At 45.5% G+C, this 20,113-nt stretch overlaps 1 protein-coding gene across 1 annotated transcript; it reads right to left on the bottom strand.

Moving 5' to 3' along the window:
- Positions 1 to 458: 458 nt before the first annotated feature.
- Positions 459 to 17,197, bottom strand: Cmbl (carboxymethylenebutenolidase homolog). The gene is made up of 6 exons (XM_005065469.4): positions 17,041 to 17,197; positions 6,969 to 7,201; positions 5,992 to 6,099; positions 4,344 to 4,486; positions 1,999 to 2,090; positions 459 to 1,086 (listed from the first exon to the last, which is right to left on the bottom strand). Exons 2-6 carry the CDS (start codon positions 7,181 to 7,183, stop codon positions 907 to 909), a joined length of 738 nt encoding a protein of 245 aa, XP_005065526.1. The 5' UTR covers positions 7,184 to 7,201; positions 17,041 to 17,197; the 3' UTR covers positions 459 to 906.
- Between the last annotated feature and the right edge of the window lie 2,916 nt (positions 17,198 to 20,113).

The raw sequence follows: 20,113 nt of genomic DNA, 5'->3' as shown, positions 1-20,113 counted from the left end.
CTGTTGGTCAGGGTTTTGTTTCACAGTTGACAGGAACATATGAGGGTTGCACAAACACTGCAGGACTGGTGAAGTCAGTGCTGGAGACTGACTAACTGAACAGTGGCCACTGTTAGCTCAGGTGCAAGTCAGAACTGACATAGGCATCAGTCTAGCACATGCTTAGAGGGCAGCTGAGGGACAGACCCTTTTTGACTGGTATGGCATAATGTGTAAACCTGGGAGGTCAAGGTCAGCCCAGGCAGCCTGGCATTCCTGTTTTCAGTGGATCCCATGAAAAGCAGAACACTGTTGATGACATCTGGAGCCTCATTCTTGCAGATGTAGACTATTGGCTCTGCCCTCCGCCTCCACCAATTTAATCCAATTTAATGGGCACTTACAGCCCAGTCTTGAGCACACAATGCCAGTGCACATACAGACACAGTTGTTTCTTTAAAAGTGAAGCTACAAGTTCATTAACTTTTTTAAAAATCAGTTTATTAGATTGAATAATTGGATCTGTGTAACTGAATTCCAGAACTGCTCACAGTGGATATGGGTGGCATTGAGCCAATAGCATCTGGGCAGATTTAACGTACCTGGTTGACTACTATGATCTTCTGTCTTTACTCATGAATTGTCGTAACTGTTGAGTTGGCAATGTAAGGCCACACCTGAGAACCTAGCTGGTCCCTGAATGGCTCCAGATTCCCCTAATAATTACAGTTACACTATCATTTGAATTCTTTAGGTACCTAGCATTTATTAAAATTTTCTATTGCATTGAGTATTTTTTAGCTTAGTTTATGCTGTATTTGTTTCAGAACAATTTTAAGATTTCCTGTAATTTATGTAAATAAGAAATCAAGTGGTCAATTGTTTCCAAGCAGACTTGAATGGCAGCTGTCCTGTGCCTGAGTGCTGTTAAATGAATCTGTTCAGCCACTCAATGAGGTTCCTCCTGGCCTCCTCGATGTAGGGCTTGTCTGCCGGAGAACAGTCTTCTCTCTTACGATGCACAAAGCCATGAGTTTGCCCAGAAAATGTTTTAACTTGGTAATTAACTATGCAGTGTTTTTTCAGTTTCTGGGTCAGCACAGAGACCTAGCGCACAAAAAAAAAAAAGTGAGGTGGTGTGACTTAATCCTGAGCTGATACATTTTGCATAGTGAACAGGCTCCGAGCTGCTGGGTTGACTTCCAGTTCCTAGCCCCTGTCAGAGGAATTGCACAGCAGCATAAAGGTGATGCCACACCAATTATAGAAGCTATGTTTACCCTGGGGCTGAGATACAGCAAATCTACTGTGAGCTAAAGACTGTAGATCAGAATTATACTGGGCATGGTGGTGGAAGTTTTTACCCCTAGCAGAGAGGCAGTGACAGACAGGTCTCTGAGATCAGCCTGGTCTGTGTAATGAGACCTTAATCTACAAAGGATACTCGGTGGTGGGACACATACTTAGCAGGTGTGAGGCCTGCTGAGTTGTCCCGTACAGCACCAGACAGGGTGGCCACTGACAGTCCTAGCATAGCAAGCACAATGACACAGACCATTGCTGGTGTTCCCTAGTGACCTTGGGACTGATGGGGAGATGTGCTTTATCCCAGATACCAACATCATGAGACCATATAGAAGGCTGGCTAGGCCAGGAAAAGAGCCAAATTCGAAGTTGGTCTACTATGCGTTACTTTCCCAGTAGTAAAATTAAACCAAGTGATCTTAAGCTGAGAACTGTTGAAGACTAATTTGCAAATTACTGCTTATCAACTTCTGGGCTTAATAAATCTTATCTCCAACCTATGGTAACTAGTGAGCTACTGTGGAGACCATTCCTTCTCAAGAGAATAAATAGGCTGTGTTGGGAACATTTCCCTGGCTCTCATTCTAAAAAGATCGTACTGGGCTTAAGTTCCATTCTTAGGAAATTTTCATCATTGGAAACAGTTTCAGTGATAAATGAGTTCTTTGGAGTTCCAAAAATGTAAAGATAATGCTATCAAGGCTGCCCACTCACCTGCTCAAGAGGGATCACAGTATCATTTTCTGCAAAAATGAACAGTGTTGGGTTCTTCAGGTTGTAAATTTCTTCAGTGTCTCTGATGATGCCTGGGAAGAATTGAGGGAGATGATACCTGAATTTCATGTAGTTTTACAAAGTAAAGCATGTGTTGTTTCCGAGGGTGAGGGAGGTGGGTATATGCATATGTTCACATGTGTGTCCATATGTGTGGAGGCCCTACATCCCTGTCTATCTTTGCTACAGGGTCTCATTGAACCTAGAGCTCAAAGGTTTAAGTTCAACTTACTTAGCCAAATCTTTATACTCTGCACCTTGTTCAACAGGAATCAAGAGTGAACTTGATACTATAGGTTGCTTGGACAGCAATCTGAGGAGCTCCCTCTTGATCGTTGCACATCTGGTCATAATTTTCAAATCACTGCTCTAGAAGTTTATACAGGCCTAACTTGTTCTGGTTTCAATGAACTAGACAGTTATTAATCCAAGAAGATCCCAGTGCACTGCAGGTCATATGTCCACCCATGTCTCCAACTTCTAGAGGTTGGTTAGTGCAAAGATTGCTCTGCCAAGTCTAGACAACCCCCAGGTATGTTTACTTGTGGGGGAAGGCAAGTCCATGTACTGTTGGAAGACTGGGCAGGAAATGGCTAGTCAGAGGGCTCACTTGTCACACAAGCCTAAGAACCCAAGTTTGATCCCAAAACCCACATAAAGTTGATCTCTGGGTTCCACATAGGCATTGTTGCATATAGGTCCACACGAGCTCTATGCACACAAGCACATGATTTAAGAAGATGAGAGAAAAACTTTTTCCCCGTTTCCTGCCCGTGTGATAGCAAAGCTAAGAAGCCCACAGTGTCTGTTCCCCAACAACCTCCCCAGAAGACAGCAAGCCAGGAAGGATGGCAGTGCTCTCTGCAAAGCTCTGGCAAAGTCACATAATGGGTGTGGACATAAATGGATGTCTCGTAGCCGTCCACTCAGATGCTGCACAACAGTCAGCAGGTGGCGCCAGAGAGACAGGCACCCAGGACATTTAATGCCATAGACACCCTTGGCCTGACAATTGACTGGCCTCGTGTCTGAGGTCAGTGGTTAATTTATTGCATTTGTTTTGTCGTTTTGAGACTGGCTTTCACTGTGTAGCTAATGCTGGACAGAAATTCCCAATCCTGCTTCAGCCTCCCAGTACTGGGATTACAAGTGTGGTGCCATGCCTAACTATATTTCCTTTTGTGTAAGGAAATATTTTAGTGTTTTTTGTTAGTGCTAATAGTAGATGAAGTGCCATGTCGTGGAGCTTGTGCATATGTAACTTGAAATAGCAGTCAATTTTCTTATATTATTTTGACATTTAATCTGGATGCTTTTAAATTGTACATCCACTGTGCTCCATATGCTAACAGATAGTTTTTTTTTGTGTGTGTGTGTTTTTTTTTGTTTTTTTGTTGTTGTTGTTTGTTTTTTTTTTGTTTTGGTTTTTCGAGACAGGGTTTCTCTGTGGCTTTGGAGGCTGTCCTGGAACTCACTTGGTAGTCCAGGCTGGTCTCGAACTCACAGAGATCCGCCTGCCTCTGCCTCCCGAGTGCTGGGATTAAAGGCGTGCGCCACCAACGCCCGGCTTAACAGATAGTTTTTAACTCACGGTTAGAATAACTGTTTTCTTTTGGCTAAAATGTAAAAAGATAGGGCTGGAGAGATGGCTCAGTCATTACTGACTACTCTTCAGAAGACCCAGCATCCCCATAGTGGCTCACAACCATCTATAACTATAGAGGGTATCTGAAAACCTCTTCTGGTCTCCATGGGTACCAGGCACACACATGGTACACAGACATACATGTAGGTAACATGCCCATACAATTGTTTCAAATCTGCTAATTTTTTAAAGGGAAAGTTGCTGTTTGTACTTTAAAGTGAACTTTGCTTTTTCTTTGTGTGCAGAGACACACAATTGCATTCCCTAGTGTATAGGTGACCATGTGTGTAGAAGTCAGGATAGCCTTGGATGTGTTCCTGGGGTGCCTTCCCACCTAGATTTTTGAGACAGGACCTAGCCTAGGACTTACCAAGTAGGGTAGGCAAAGTGCCCAGTAAGCAAAATGCCTACCTGTCTCTGCCTCCCTTAACATAGGTTCTAGGGGCCAAATTCAGGAACTCATACTTAAATCCCTATACTGAGAAGACCTATCTGAACCATTTCCACGGTCTGTTCTCAGATTCAGAAGACCATGCAAAGCTGGTTTATCTCACATCGGGTTTTGTACTGCAGCATGTGAGAGGCCTGTCACTCAGCCACCCCTCTTTGACTCTGTGACAAGCACAGGGAGGGCACTTACCATAAAGAGACACCCCTGCCCTGACTTCTGGGTACGTCAGCATTACATGGTGTACAACAGCACCCCCCCAGCAGAAGCCTACAATGCCAATCTTCTGGGCGTGGCACTGTTGTTTCAGATACCTCAGGACAGCCTCGACCTCTCTAGAACAGAAAGAAGGGGTTGATTGGTTGACATTCAAGGTTAGGGTGACTGGCATGTCTCAGTTTTGTTTTGTTTGTTTGTTTGTTTGGCGATGAGAACCAGAATTCCTAGAAAGAAGCTGTGACTGCAAAGTTGACGCTTACAATGAAAACCTATCAGCATCTGGGTCCTTTGGCTGAGATTTCTCTGTTCTGCTGTAACCACACAATGTTTCCACCAATGTATTTGAAAAGTGTCTTGATTTAGAATTTGTGTTCTGTTACCACTATAAAACCTTCATGACACTGCTTCCATAGTGAAATGTGGAATCTGGGTAAACTAAATCTTTGTGGTTGCAGTAGTCTGAGGCTCATACCTGGCCAATCTGAGGAGGGCAATCTCCTGATCAGAATGATAGGTTTCCAGGATGGGCTGCAGAGCCCATCATAACTGGTGGAGCGGGGGAGGGGTGTTGTATATATGCGCTCTCCAAGTTGCTAGGAGAGAGACGATGGGAGAAGGCGCTGACTCTGAGCTGAGAGCTTTTTTATTATTTAAATAACAATTTTTCATTTATTTATTTTACATACCAGCTAGCTTCCCCTCCCTCCTCCTAGACTCCCAACTACCCCCCTCCCCATCTTCTCCTCCAACTCCATTCAGAAAGGGGCAGGCCTCCCATGGGCTTAAACAAAGCATGGCACGTCAAGTTGAAGGTAAGGCAAGACTGAACTCCTTCCCTTATGTTGAGGCGGGGCCAGGTAATCCAGCATGGGGAACAGGTTACCAAAAGCCAGAACTAAGTGCCAGGGAGAGGGCCTGCTCTCACTGTTAGAAGCCTTACTAAGAGACCAAGCTACCCTATTATCACAAACATGCAGAAGGCCTAAGTCCGTCTCATGCAAGCTCCCTAACTGTTGGTCCAGCATCCGTGAGCTCCCTCAAGCTTGGGGCAGCTGTCTTGACTGGTACAACTAGGAGTCTTAGTTGGGATCGTCCTTGTGGGTTCCTGGGGGTTTCCCTGGCTCCAGGTTTCTCCCTGACTCCAGAGATGAGAGCTTCTTGAGGATGAAGCCAGCACATAAGACATGAGCAGCAATGGAAGAATGAGGATTGAGGATACCTTTAAGCTATGGACCAATTTCTGCTTGATCCTGAGCTAATTTCCTTGGTTCTATAAACCAAAGCTCTTTGAATTCCTGATCTACTTCGGATAGGTGTCCTAACTCTTGCAAACAAGCACCTATGTGGACGCAGGACTCCGAATTCATCGCTGCTAAGGGAGGTTAGCAACTATGCTTGCTGGGGCAGTGGAGCAAGGATTGCATGTCAGTCTCCATCCACAGCTCATATAGTGTGCCTGGAGCAAAACTCATTTCCACCATGCTATTGGAAGGACTTTGTCAAGTGCCAAACAAAGCCCTACCCCCAAAGGAAGGGAGGGAGAGAGAGAAGAAACCTGTGGTGAAGCCCAGCTCCTCTTTGGGCTGTATCACATACAAAACCAAGCCTGTTGATAACTTACCGATTGACGTCTCTGGGATTTCTTGATTTTATCCACTCGGGGAAGGTGGACCTGTCTGCAGCTGGGTCCCACGGCTCTCGCCCCACAAAGAAATCTGGGACAATCGTTCTGTAAAATATGGACATGAATACACCTTTGACCACTTCCACTCAGTGTTTGTCCAGGCTCATTAACTGCCTTGTTAGATTGCCAATTCTAGGCAGAGGGAAGGAAAGGCCATTGCATCTAAGGTCATCTGGTGCCAGGCCAAATTGCCTCAGCTTCTACAACTGCAGGTACACAGTTTCCAGCAGCTTGGGTGTGGCCCTGCCACCAGTGCAGGAGAAAAGCCTGTACTGGTGGGCAAGGATATGTACCCTCAACTGTCCTCCCTTCCTCCATGGAGTTAGTTGTTCTCAGCCAGCCCAGGACTTTCCTGGCCTTGAACATTGGCTTTGGCCAAAGGTCACCCCTGAGGAACATGACTAGTCATTGTAATCAAGTAATGCCTTCCTCACCCCAGCCTCTGCACAGGTTACCAACAGTTTCCTGCCCCAAGATTAAGGTCCACAGCAGGTTCTAGAACAGGCCACAGAAAGAGTAAACAAGCAAAGTGAAGACTAACAGAGTTTGTCCTCTGCCCTCTATGTAGTCACTATGATAAGCATGAACCCTCACTCATATACACGTGTATCCATTGTGCACATGCACAAATCATATGGGGGATCAAATGATGGAGGTCCCAACACAGACCACTGGCACAGTTTGGAAATCATGGTCATAACCAATCCTAGTACATGGAAGGGCAGAGGCAGGGATTGCACATTGGGGTCCATGCCATTCTCCTAGAAGCCAATTAACTGACATAAGGAAATAGACAATGTAAATGAGAATACAGCTCAGGCTGTGTTAGGTTTTTGGTTCTGTCTTTTGAAGGGAACAAAATGGACCACAGAAGTTCACATGAATTTCAGCAAAGAACAGAACTTCATACGTACGTGTATCCGTTTCCAGCAATCATGTCAGCCATATACCTGGTGTTGGGCAGCTGCCAACCAAATATATCCTGGATGACAATCACAGCTTTGCCTTCATCCACAGGGGGCCGGGTGATATATGCCTTGATATGCTCAACCTGAACTTCCTGGCCCATGCCACCATACTCTAGCTTATGACCAATGTCACATGGGCAGGGGTTAGCTTCATTAGCCATTAGGGTCTTGACGTCAGGCTGTGGAGGAAATGAAATAGTCATTACAGATAGATCATGGCACTAGGACCTTTTCAACAGATTAGTCCCATGAGGCAAAGCATATCACTGTTCCTATGCACAGAGAAGTAAACTGAAGCTGTGCAGTAGTGGAACTGAGATTCAAATCTACATCTTTTAGCTCCAAATCCTAGGCTTTTGATTCAGACACACTGTTCAATTCCTAGCTTGCTCGTTTAATAGCTGTTTAACTTTGGGCAGGCTGCTTAACCTCTCTGTGTCTCAGTCACTTCATCTGAAAATAGAGATAATTATTGCAAGTACTTACAAAAGATTAAATGAAAGCTTGACAGGTAGTAACACTAGACAAACACTAGGAACTATTATTATTATTTCTCCATAGTAGAAAAAAACACAATGATATAGAAAAACGATAGCAATTGCTGCATCATTTATTAGCAATTTTTCACAAACTGAGGATGTGTGTGTGAATGTGTATATTTTAAAAAATAGATTAGTGCCTTGATGGTTTTGTATCGGGATATGCAGGTAATGCCTTCATTAATCATTGGCTAGGACAGTCTTTTCAAACAGATACAAACAAACTTCCCATATAGTAACCTTGGTGTAAATCTCAGCAAATATTTTACATAAATGTTATAAGTGTGATAATAAATCAAACTGGAAGTGTAGCTCAGTTGCTAGAGCACTGGCCTAGTGTGCATGAAGCCCACAGTTAGATCCCTAGCACTGTATAAGCCAGGTGTGGCGGAGCACACCTGTAAAACCCGTGAAGTCAGACCAGCACGGGAAGAGCAACTTAGGGCTCCACATAGTCATGTGCACGCCTCTCTTCCAATAACACACCTCACAGAGCCCAGAAACCTTACCTGCACAGACAGCGCACACATACCCACTCTGAACAATGCCCGTGGCAACCTAGGACTCCCACTGGCATCAAGCTGTGTGCACAGCTCTCAGAACAATGGAACTAGTTTCTCCTCGCCTCAACAACCTTCAAACTTGGTTTCTATTCAGTCATGCTTCAGTTGTGTTTCAGGGGCTGATCTGGTTTCAACTGGTTTGGTGGGAGGGTTGGCAAGTACGATAAGGCAAAATCTATCCTCTAACTGAACTTTTAGGAACAACTTGTCATCTTGTGCCTATTCATAATTGAGTATACATAGGACTAACCAGGTGCATTATGGGAAGGGATGTGCACAATAAACAAAAGATTATATAGCTTAAAAACTGAAGTAGAGAATCACACAAAAAAAAATCCAGCCGGGTGTTGGTGGCTTATGCCTTTAATCCCAGCACTCGGGAGGCAGAGGCAGGCAGATCTCCGTAAGTTAGAGCCAACCTGGTCTACAGAGTGAGTACCAGGACAGCCTCCAAAACAATACAGAGAAACCCTGTCTTGAAACACAAAAAATAAAATAAAAAAATTAAAATCCAGGCATGGTGGCACACACCTTTAATCCCAGCACTTGGGACATAGATGCAGGAGGATCTCATCCAGTTCCATGACAGCCTGAACAAGTAACATAGTAAGACCATCTCTTAAAACAAACACAAAATATAAAACCACCCAAATCATCCCCCTAGTGACTAAACTCTCCCTCCTCTCAAACTCTACAAAAAGAAGGCTGACTGGTGCCAGGATCAGGCCATTAGGTACTTTTCTATCCCTGGACTCTGACCTGTTCTATTGCTTTTTTTTTTTTCTGGGTTTTTGAAACAGGGTGTCTCTGTGTAACTTTGGAGCCTGTCCTGGAACTCGCTTTGTAGAACAGGCTGCTCTCGAACTCATAGAGATCCGTCTGCCTCTGCCTCCCAATCTCTGGAATTCAAGGCATGCGCCACCTCCGCCCGGCTTGCTTTGTTTTAAATAACACTGCCTGATAGTTGGAGATTTGTGCAAATCTTTACTTCAATTCCTTGAATAAGAGACACCAAGCCTGAAAATGCCTGACCCAGACCCTGAGCAATTACTCTGGTTGGAAACTCAACCAGCATTTTAGGAGGTAGAAGCAGGGGGATGAGAAGTTTACTGTTATCCTTAGCTACACAGCAGACAGTGTGAGAGAGACCATGTCTCAACACTAACTAAATATGACAAGATAGTAATAAAAACTCAAAAGGTTTAGAAATCAAATACATTTTAAGTCAGTAAGCCAGTCCAGTGCACTGCCGAGAACTCTCCAGTCTACACTGCAAGCATTCAGGGGGACAGAGGGAAAATGGGTTCAGCCTCAAGGATACACTAGAAGTGAGTCAACTTGGGCTGCAGTAACATCTCAAAAGCAATGGCATGGTCCTGAAGACTGAGGGGCCAAGAAGCCCACGATCCAAGCGACAGTCACTCTGCTGGCTGTAGCAGGCACTCTTTCTGACCCACAGACGTCACCTCCTCCCTGTGTCCTCACAGGATAGCAGCGGACAGACCATTCTCTGGCGTCTCTTATAAGGGTACTCATAAAATCCTAAGAGGAGCTGAAAGCTTGTGACCTTTTTGTCTCTCACTGGCCCCACCTCCTGACCCTGACAGCATCGTCTTCAGGATTACATGTCTGTGTAATTACTTTGAAAATACGTGTGCATTCAGATCTAACAAATCCTTCAAAGAGAGGAACAATAGAAGAAACTGAAGGCATTAAATTCTGACTCTTTGAAGAGCTAAACCAGGCTCATACACAGCCAAGATGCAACTGATAAGAGAGAGAGAGAGATGAGAGAGAGAGAGAGAAAGAGAGAGAGAGACAGAGAGAGAGAGATTTGGGTGGTGCCAAGGAAACGGGAAGGAAGACAAAAATAAATCTAAAAAATAAAATGTAAAAGGTGTTCAGCGGGTACTGGAGAGATGGCTCAGTGGTTAAGAGCACTTACTGCTCTTTCAGAGGACCTGGGTTCAATTCCCAGCACCCACATGGCAGCTCACAACTGTCTGTAACTCCAGTTCCAGAGTACCTGACATTCATGGCAAAAGCACCAATGCATATGGAATAAAAATTAGTAAATTAAAAAAAAGTATTCAGCACCAGAAGAATGTTACCTAAGGTTATCTCCTGGTGTCTCCATGCATATACACACGTGTACACATGTACACCTGAACACAGACACACACATGCACAAAGAAACAAAGCAAAACATAAACCATCTGCAATTATGGGGGAAATTACATGGAACCAAGGAGGGGTGAAAAGCACAGGAGGGAGCTGTGCCCCAAGGTCGACTGTGGGGGGCAGAGTCGCTTCATTTCCTCACAGAACTGAAGCCTAAGATTCAAGGGGGGGGCTAGAGAAATGACTCAGTGCTTAAGAGCACTGACTGCTCTTCCAGAGGTCCTGAATTCAACTCCCAGAAAGCACACGGTGACGCACAATCATCTGCAATGAGATCTGGTGCCATCTTAAGGGCCTGCAGGGACACATGCAGGCAAAACACTGTCTAAATAATAAATGAATAAATCTTTAAGAAAGAAAGAAAGAAAGAAAGAAAGAAAGAAAGAAAGAAAGAAAGAAAGAAAGAAAGAAAGAAAGAAAAAGAGAAACGCAGATCTTGGGAAAGAAAAGAATCAGAGAGGTGGGGATCTAAAATGGGGGCTATCCAAGATAGCCCAGGTCTTGTTGGTGTCAGGTGCAAAGAAAGGCAGGGTTCTGTGCAGCCATCCCACAGACGCGGGCGAGCCACGGGGGAAGGACAGACCGGCCAGGGAAGGAATAACAGAAGCCACAAGGCGTGGCCCAGCTGAGAAAACAAGTTGCAAGGGTCCCCACCCAGCACAGCAGAGATCACAAATCCAATGCAGAGAACACAGAATTAGCCTGTTTTATGTACATGCAGGGGGACACTTTCCTTTAACGAGGGACTAAGGCCTGATTTCTTAAATAAGACCCCCAAATCATACCATCATCAAGGAAAGATTAGTAAATTTCAGTTTAACTAACTTATGAAAAAAAATGTTAGGACTGGAGAGATGATTCGGTGGTTAAAAACACTTACTGCTCTCTCAGAGGACCTGAGTTCAGCTCCCAGCATGAACATTCAGTGACCTCTAACTTCAGTTCCAGGGAATCTAAAGTCCTCTGACCCTCGGGATACCAACATGCACGCAGGGCACATAAACTTATTTGGGCGCACACACACACACACACACACACACACACACACACACACAGATATAATGAACACTTTTTTTAAGAAAAAGAAAAAAAACAAGCTTGGTGGTCATGGTGCACATGTTTAATCCCAGCACTCAGGAGGCAGAGCAGGCATATCCGTGAGTGTGAGGCCAACCTGGTCTACAGTGTGAGTTCCAGAACAGCCAGAGCTGTTGTACAGGGAAACCTTGTCTCAAAAGAAAAAGAAAGAAAGCTATAGAAAACTCAATATTGAGTGGATGAAGCTATGATGGGTGAGGAGGGTACTGCTGCATATGGCAGAGGGTTGCCTTTCATAGACAAATGACATCTGGACAGATAAAGACGTGTGGGACTTGTTTCCCTGTATAGTGGGTGAGAAGGTGAGATGGCCCATGTTCCATCAGAGTCTTCGGTGAGTTGTGAGTTCAAGGCTGTCCTAGTCTCTCCGCTTGAGATGTTCACAAGTTTTCAAATGTTCACCACATTGAAGACAATTAAGTTACTAAGAAATAATTAGGATGGAAAAACAAGATTAAGCCGGGCGGTGGTGGCGCATGCCTTTAATCCCAGCACTTGGAAGACAGAGACAGGTGGAGCTCTGTGAGTTTGAAGCCGGCCTGATCTACAGAGCCAGTTCCAGGACAGGCTCCAAAGCTACAGAGAAATGCTGTTTTGAAGAAAAAAAAAAAGATTAAAAGGCAAAAGGGTGTGGTGGTGCACACCTTTACACCTTTAATCCCAGCACCCAGGAGACATAAGCAAGCAGATCTCTTGAGTATGAGACCAGCCTGGTCTACATAGCAACTTCTAGGCCAGACTGGGCTATCTACTAAGATGCTGTCAAAAGGAAAAAAAATATTAAGAGCCAGGCAATAGTGGTGCACACCTTTATCCTAGCATTCGGGAGGCAGAGGCAGGTGGATCTCTGTGAGTTTGAGACCAGCCTGGTCTATAAGAGCTAATTCCAGGACAGGCTCCAAAGCTACACAGGGAAATCCTGTCTCAAAAAACCATAAAAAAATCAATATATATATTAAAAGGCTCCATAAAAACTCAGATATTTCATACAAAGCAAAGAAACAACACAGACTAGATAGGTGTTCTGGAGAAAGTCACAGGGAAGTGTGCACACTACCACACTCTAGTGATGAAGTCACAGGGAGGTGTAAACATACTACCACACATTAGTGAGCTGTCATGTGGTCGCTGGGAATTGAACTCAGGACCGCTGGAAGAACAGCCAGTGCTCTTAACCTATGAACCATCTCTCCAGTCCACTACCACACATTAGTGAAGAAGCAACATTCTTTTTTTTTTTTTTTTTTTTTTTTTTTTTTTTTGGTTTTTCGAGACAGGGTTTCTCTGTGTGACAGCTCTGGCTGTCCTGGAACTTGCTTTGTAGATCAGGGATCTCTGTGAGTTTGGTCAGGGGGTAATAATATTGGGTTATATCAGTGGTTCTCAACCTTCCTAATGAGTCAGGAAAAGTCCACCCTCCACACTGCTCTGGGCAGAAGAGGAAAGTGAATCTTCAAAGAAGAAAAAAGTAAGCAAGCAAGCCAGTAAACAGCATCCCTCCATGACTTCTGCTTCAGTTTCCGCTTCCAGGTTCCTACACTGAGCGCATGCCTTGACTTCCTTCAACAACGGATTGTGATGTGAAGGTATAAGCCAAATGAATCCTTTTCTCTCCTACTATCTTTTGGCAGTAGTGCTTTACCATAGCAACAGAAAGCAAAAGAAGAAAAAGAAGTGGTTTCTTCTGTGAGGACCCAGGGGAGTCTAGCTTCTCCAAGGCCACTGTAACAGGCTCTATTGACTTGAACTCCAATTACAAAAGGAATTTTTACATTCAGGAGTGCCAAGTTTTTTCTCCCACAGAATGGGGTAGAGCCAACATAGCCCCAAGAATGCCACATGTGGAAGGCTGGAGTCCTGCCAACCTCTTTCACATGGACTCAAGTGCTGAGCCCATCCTGTGAAGCAGGAGCCAAGTGTACTCTGGACAGGGCAGGCAGTTTCTACCCATGGGCTGGCCTGTTGGGTCCAGGCTAAGAATCGGGAACACACGCTTGACCCTTGGCAGCCCATGTTTTCTGGGTCTGTCTCCAGGATCTTTGCTTTTCCCCAGGACACATTTTCTAAGAGACAAATTCCAAGAGAAAGCAAAGACCTCACTCCATACAGATACAGAACAACAGCTACCTCATGGCAGGTGAGGCTAAGTCTTAAGAATCAAAGGATCTGGGAGGAGACAACTCACAGGACTCCAGACCTCCAAGCCCAAGAGTAGCACAAAGCTAGCTCGTGCACCAGGGTTAGATCCTGGCCCTGCAGTCAAAGGAGGGGTGGGCTGGGGGTGGGGAGTCAGGGAAGAACTGTGGTTAGAACGCAGAAAAAAGAAAATATTATTTAAAGATAAAAAGAGAAGCACAAAGCACTTCTCACTTTATTACTAAAGCAAGCAAAACATGAGATGGTATTTACAGTGAGCTTAAACAAACATAAGAACAGGGAGGGTATGTACCTGGTGCTATGCCTTATCATCTTTGGTCACGTGAAAAGAGCCAGGAATATTTCCCCCAGGCCTTTGCCGTTCCCACAGAGATACTGTGGACATGCCAGGGCATTCCTTCATGCCCTTGCTTCCCGATGCCGTCACTTACGAGAGTTTATGCAGTTCTTTCTAGAAGGCCACCTTGTGAGAACATTCTGCGCTCTGCCCCATGCATAGTTCACAGTAAGTTCACAACTGAGGTGACGGGAGAGAAAGGGGGAGATTCTCTTATATTTTTGGTTGTGAGCCTAGCCTTTAACGGCTGAGCCATCTCTCCAGCCCAAGGGGGAGATTCTCTAACTAGCTGAAGTATACACCCTCAAGAAGGTGGCATGAAGTTCACATGGGTACAAGCTCTCTTCCCAAGGAAGGGAGGAAGGAGATTAGTTATGTAACGGGCAGGATGTAATTTAGAAATCTATCAGTCTACTAGTCACCCATGGCCTACAAAGAATTGCAAAATGACTCAGATAAATGGAACAGGGAGGGACTCCAAGAGCCAGAATGAACCAAAGAAGGACACTTTGCACCAAAGCTCATTAACTGCGTGTTTGAGGACACACCCTTAGATCAGGCCCATAGTCTCCACCAGCAGAGAGTCCAGAACTCCAGAGCTCTTTGTGGCACTAGGGCATTCCCCTATGGAGGGCATCCTGATGATTTCATCTCTGGCCTGAGTCACAGTAGCTAGCAGCAGAAAGTGCTGGATTCCCTATAAACATTCATGGAAGACATTGCAAATGTATAACTCTCTTGCAGTAGGACACTGTTGCCCCTACAAGCCTGTCTCCCACAGGCAAATTCCTCTGTAAATTACAAGCCAAAAGACAAGGTGGACTGGGTGATTCACTCAGCTGGTGGAGTGCTTGTCTGCCGTGCATGAGGCTCTGGATCCAATCAGCAGATCTCCCAAAATACTGCATAGATCTATAATCTGAGTACTGCTAAGATGGAAAGTGACAAGTTCAGGGTTGTCCTTAGCTACATAGGGAAACTCGAGGCCAGCCTAAACTAGTGACCCTGTCTTTAGAAATAAAAACAAGTTGGCAGTGGCACACACCTTTAATCTCAGCACTCTGAAGTCAGGGGCAGACAGATCTCTGTGAGTCCAAGGCCAGCCTGGTCTACAGAGTTGAGTTCCAGGACAGCCTGGGTTACACAGAGAAACCCTGTCTTGAAAAACAGGAAAGACAGACAAATAGATAGATAGATAGATAGATAGATAGATAGATAGATAGAGCAAGCTATGATAAAGCGCGTGGGGAACCTTAGCAGATCCCATGGCAAGAGTGACCTAGGCAGGGGACAAACATGCCAGGCAGACAGAGCTTAAGTGAGAATTTTTATTAGAAGGGGGGGGACACAGAGATAGAGAGAGGACAGGAGAGAAGAGGGAGACAGGAAAAGTCCTGTCTGCCCCCCAGGAACAGCAGGACAGAGAGAAAGAAAGTGTAAGTGGGCAGGGGTCTTTCTTTTAAAGGGGTTCTTTGCACATGTGTGCTGACCAGGGTACTGCCTGAGTGTATTCTGCCAGGTGACGGGAGCATAATGCCTGAATCCTTATAGATAGATAGCTGATATATGGATGGATACATAGATAGATAGATAGATAGATAGATAGATAGATAGATAGATAGACAGACAGACAGACAGACAGACACATACAGAGATTAAAAACTCCAAGAGGATTCCTGTTGTAGGTGTGATGTGCAAATTTTAAGGGCCCCCTCATTCCCTCCCAGGGCTCCCTCCAAGGGCTTCCCCTTACTAAATATAAGTCTGCACTTTGTGACTTCTTTGGAGAGTCAGCTAGGATTCCTGTCTCTGTCACGACAAACACAAAACATGGTTACACATGCCTAGAGGAACTTTTTGTGGAAAAGTCTTTTTTTCTTTTCTTTTCTTTTCTTTTCTTTTCTTTTTTTTTTTTTTTTTGGTGTTTGGTTTCTCTGTTTAACTCTGACTGTCCTGAAACTCACTCTATAGGCCAGGGCTCCTCCCCGCCCCCCCAATCAGACAGGCCAGTAAAGTAAGGCCGAGTATGAGTTTCCAGATTTCTAGCTGTAAGGATTTGTGTAGCTCAGAAGTCAGACCCCACAATGAAGTTGTCCAAAAGCAATGGAGAAAAAACATTCATGGAGCTCAAGGCACAAGCAGGATTGCATTAGGAGTGTCTGCAAATAGGAGCCATAGTCAGGGCACATTTGATTCTGTAGAAAGCTGGCATTCAGCAGGGAGGGGCTGGCAGTTTGCCTGGTCGAAGGTTGCAGAAACTTCACTGCTCCTCCTTTTGAGTCGGGGGTGGGGGGTGGGGTGGGGTGGGTAGAACTGACTCTTAGCCTTAGGTGATTCTGCTGTCCCTCCTCCAAGTACTTGGCTTTCTTGACCATGCCTGCAGTTTGCATAGGATCTACTGTCTGGATAGTTTCAGATAGAAAGTTAAGCTGTAAGAGGCACATAGTGACCTCTTTAAACATGCCAATCACCGCTCTGCCATTGGCCAGTTCTCAGCAGGCCTTCTGAGTGTACACAGGACTCCTTCCTGACTATCTTGTTTGAAATGGGCTCTGAAAACAACAGGTGGCCTTTTCTGTCAGCAAGTGGATATAAACTGCATCGGCCAGTCTCTGCAGAGCTTGGGCCAGACCCAGTGGCCGTGGAGTGTAAAACCACACTGTCTGTCTTGGCAAGACTGACCTGCCATCTAGGATGTCATAGTCTTATATGACAGCCCCTCTTCGCAGCACAGAAGCTCTGCCTGACATGGGTAATGATTCAATGCAAATATGTTCAGTTTATTCATGGTTCCATGTTCACAAAAACCATACACTCAAAAGGCCCAGCCTAAAAACAGTATTTAAGGGCAAGGGAGGAAGGTTTCTTGGGAACACGACTTGGCCTACAAGCTTTCGGCTGTTTTAAAAGCTAACATCTGAACACCTACAAGAAAATATACTCAGAAGTAAAGGCTGCCTGAGTCTGGATCGGAGTGTGGTCCTTGCCTTTTGGCGAGGACGATATATAAACTGTCATGAAAGTTCATTCCGAAAAACGGACTTGGAAGAGTCTCACTCTACAGCAGCAAAAGCCCTTTGCTTTAATGCAAAGCCACGCACAAGGTCCAGCAGGCTTGTCCGTCCCCAGAAACCTGTACCTACCTTGTCTGGTGGTGAAGAACGAGGCACGCAAAGCGAAGCTGGAGCCCTGGAGCTTAGTGCAAGGGGAGGGACGTCCAGAGGGAGGGAGGAGCCTCGTCCCGCACGGGAAGTGGGCGCGGTGACGGTGGCCGGGTGACCTGTATTCCCGGGTAAAGCCAGAGCCAAGGGAGGAGGAGATCTGAAATCAGTGAGTCTGCAGGACAGTGAAGGGGCTCGCTCTGAGACAGGAGGAAAGCAGGTGCCCGAGAAGGCCAGAAGGGATCCTGCAACACTGCCCGCTTCCTGCCTGCTGGGACCTGTGCTTTTCGTTTGTCAATCACAATCAGGCGATTTCAAGGAATAAGCTACCACAGTTGTGTACTTATCTCCCACGTCCATGTTCTTTTCACGTGACTCGGGCCGTTGTCTACCGAGGAAGGAAAATAGTGAAAGAAAACCTTGAAAAAAAAGAAGATGGAGGGGCTGGAGAGACCGCTCAGTGATTAAGAGCACTGGCTGCTTTTCCAAAGGACCTGGGTTCAATTCCTAGCACCCACATGGCAGCTCACAACTGTCTGTAACTCCTGTTCCAGGGTATCCAACACCCTCACACAGACATACATGCAAGCAAAACATCAATGTACATAAAATACAAATAAATAATTTAGAAAAAAGAAGATGGAGTGGTAGAGGCTTCCTTTCGCCCCAGTCTCCCTTCAACACCCCCAGGCATGGGCGATGAGACCTTAACTTTCCCATACTGTCACAAAGACGTTGTGGGTGCAGGCTCAAGGACATGGTTCTGGGCAGCCCTTATTTTGAAGACAAGCGCGACAAAAATACAAAATGACCCGAGGAGCATGTGTCTCTGCTAAGAGAGATGGATGGCATCAGAGGCCCATGAGCTCCATTCAGCATCTCAGATGGGGCAATAGTTCCTCTGTTATGAAACTGTCAAGAGATACACACAATGGAGGGGGGAGAGGTGCCCTCCATCATTTTTACACTGAAACAAACAAAAAATTCTGTTAAGATTGAGGGTGTATGTGTTGGGGGGTGTTAACTTGGTTTGTTTTCTTTTATGTACTTTTAAAATTTTGTGTACAGGTATTTTGCCTGCATGTATCTCCATGCCTGGCACCCCTAGAGACCAGAAGAGTGCAATGGACCCCTGGGATTGGAGTAATAGACAGTTGTGAGCGCTCAGACCAAGCCTGTGTCCTCTGGAAGAACCACAAGCTCTTGCCTGCTGAACCATCTTTGCAACTTCTATTTGTTTGTTTGTTTGTTTGTTTGTTTTGAGGCAGAGTCTCCCCATGCAATCCAGGTTGGCCTTGAATTTGTTCCTCTTGATGCTCCTGTCACTGACTCCAAATGCTGGGCTAGAGTGTAGTTGTGTCACCACACAAACTTTGACTTTTTTTCTCTATTTTCTTTCCTTTAAACTATGTATGTATGTATGTATGTATGTGTGAGTGTTTTGCCTGCATGCTGAACGAAATGAGGACACAACTACACCATGGTATGGATGAAGAGGTTTTTTATTGTAGAGATGAAGGAGATTATCCCCAGAGGCACCTGGAAGAGTCTGGAATGAACATTGCCGGCAGAATAGACCAGGCCGTGAGAGAGGCGAGAGAAGGCGGGGGGGGGGGGGGCGCGGAAGAATGGAAGAGAAGGGGGGGAAGCAAAGGGGAGGGTGACAAGAGAGGAAGACGCCAAGATGAGCTAAGAGAGAGTGAAAGACCAAGAGAGCACATGGCTGAAATCACAGGGTTGTATAGGAAGGGGAAACTGCGAGAAGAGAAAGGGAGGAGAGGGAAGGGAGGGGAGAAAGAAAGAGGAGGGAGGGGAGGGAGTCCCTGGGCTGGAGAGGTTTAGGGGAGGGGGCATGGAGAGGAGACTTGAGAGGTGACACGGGTACTGGATGAGCCTGGAGGCCTGTGTGTGCTTTGATACGCTCCTAGGCACCACAGATAGCCATTTGTCCTGAGTTTCTTCCCCATCGCACGTGTGCGTGAGGTCAGCTTGGTCTACACAGTAGTTCTAGGACAACCAGAGCTACACAGTGTGTCCCTGTCTCTAAATAAATATAAAATAAGAGGAATGCACTTCTAAGAATGGGAGTGGATTAGTATTCGGGGAACAGAATGGACTCAGAAGCTGTAAGAGTATTTTCAGGGACTAAGATTGTAGCTCAGTTGGTAGAGTGTCTGACATGCAAAAACCTGGGTTGGATTTTCCAATACTGCATAATAAAACCAGGAACGCTGGTATACTGCCTTGGTCCTTGCACTAGGGTTGGAGGCCAAGAAAAGAAAATGTTCTAAGTCCTCCTTGGCTACATGGAAGATTTGAGACTAGCCTGGGTTACATGAGACACCATAGCATTAAAAACAAAACAACTCAAACTGTTTTCAAGTATCCTTCAACATCTTTGAAACTCTGTCAACAAGGAAATAATAGATATGACTAATTACATATCATTTTTCTCTATTTGCTAAATTTAGCTCCTCAAGCATCAGTTATAATCTCTGATTTAATAACACTGTTATTAATAGATGGGATTTTATATTCTAAGGACTTTGCCTTGATAGCCTGTGGTGAGCCCGGCTTGGGGGCTGAGGAGAGTGCGGTAATGGAGAGAGGCTGTATCCTGTAACTGGGCCACTGCATCACAGACCATCTTCTGGTTGAGGAAAGCCTGCTCGTCACATGAGTCATCCCTGCTCCCACCCTGGGCCACCCAAAGAAATGCCTCTGCTCTTCGCATAGTCCCCTGAACAGCAAAGTCGGGGGATTACACTGGATTTGGCCCTACTGCTCTTCCGAGGGGAGGCTGGCTAAAATGCAGGGCTAAGACCTGACCACACAGATTCTCATCCAGGGGGTCAGACACATATGCACACACCACACACCTTCATTGCAAGGGTTCCGCTTGTTTATACAAGCTGGCTGTGAAGTGTTGCTAGGTAACCACATCCCTCCTTAAAGGCCAAGGATGACACCGGAGGTGGAGAGGTGGTAAGAAAAGATCGTGAGTCAGCAACGCCTGATGAACAAAAACCCTTGTTCGTCCTTGCTGCTTCTCACC

Source organism: Mesocricetus auratus, unplaced genomic scaffold (genome assembly GCF_017639785.1).
Source record: "Mesocricetus auratus isolate SY011 unplaced genomic scaffold, BCM_Maur_2.0 Super-Scaffold_100015, whole genome shotgun sequence".
Classification (NCBI taxonomy): domain Eukaryota; kingdom Metazoa; phylum Chordata; class Mammalia; order Rodentia; family Cricetidae; genus Mesocricetus; species Mesocricetus auratus.
The sequence above is the reverse complement of the archived record's forward strand: the minus strand, read 5'-3'. Positions and strand labels throughout refer to the sequence as shown.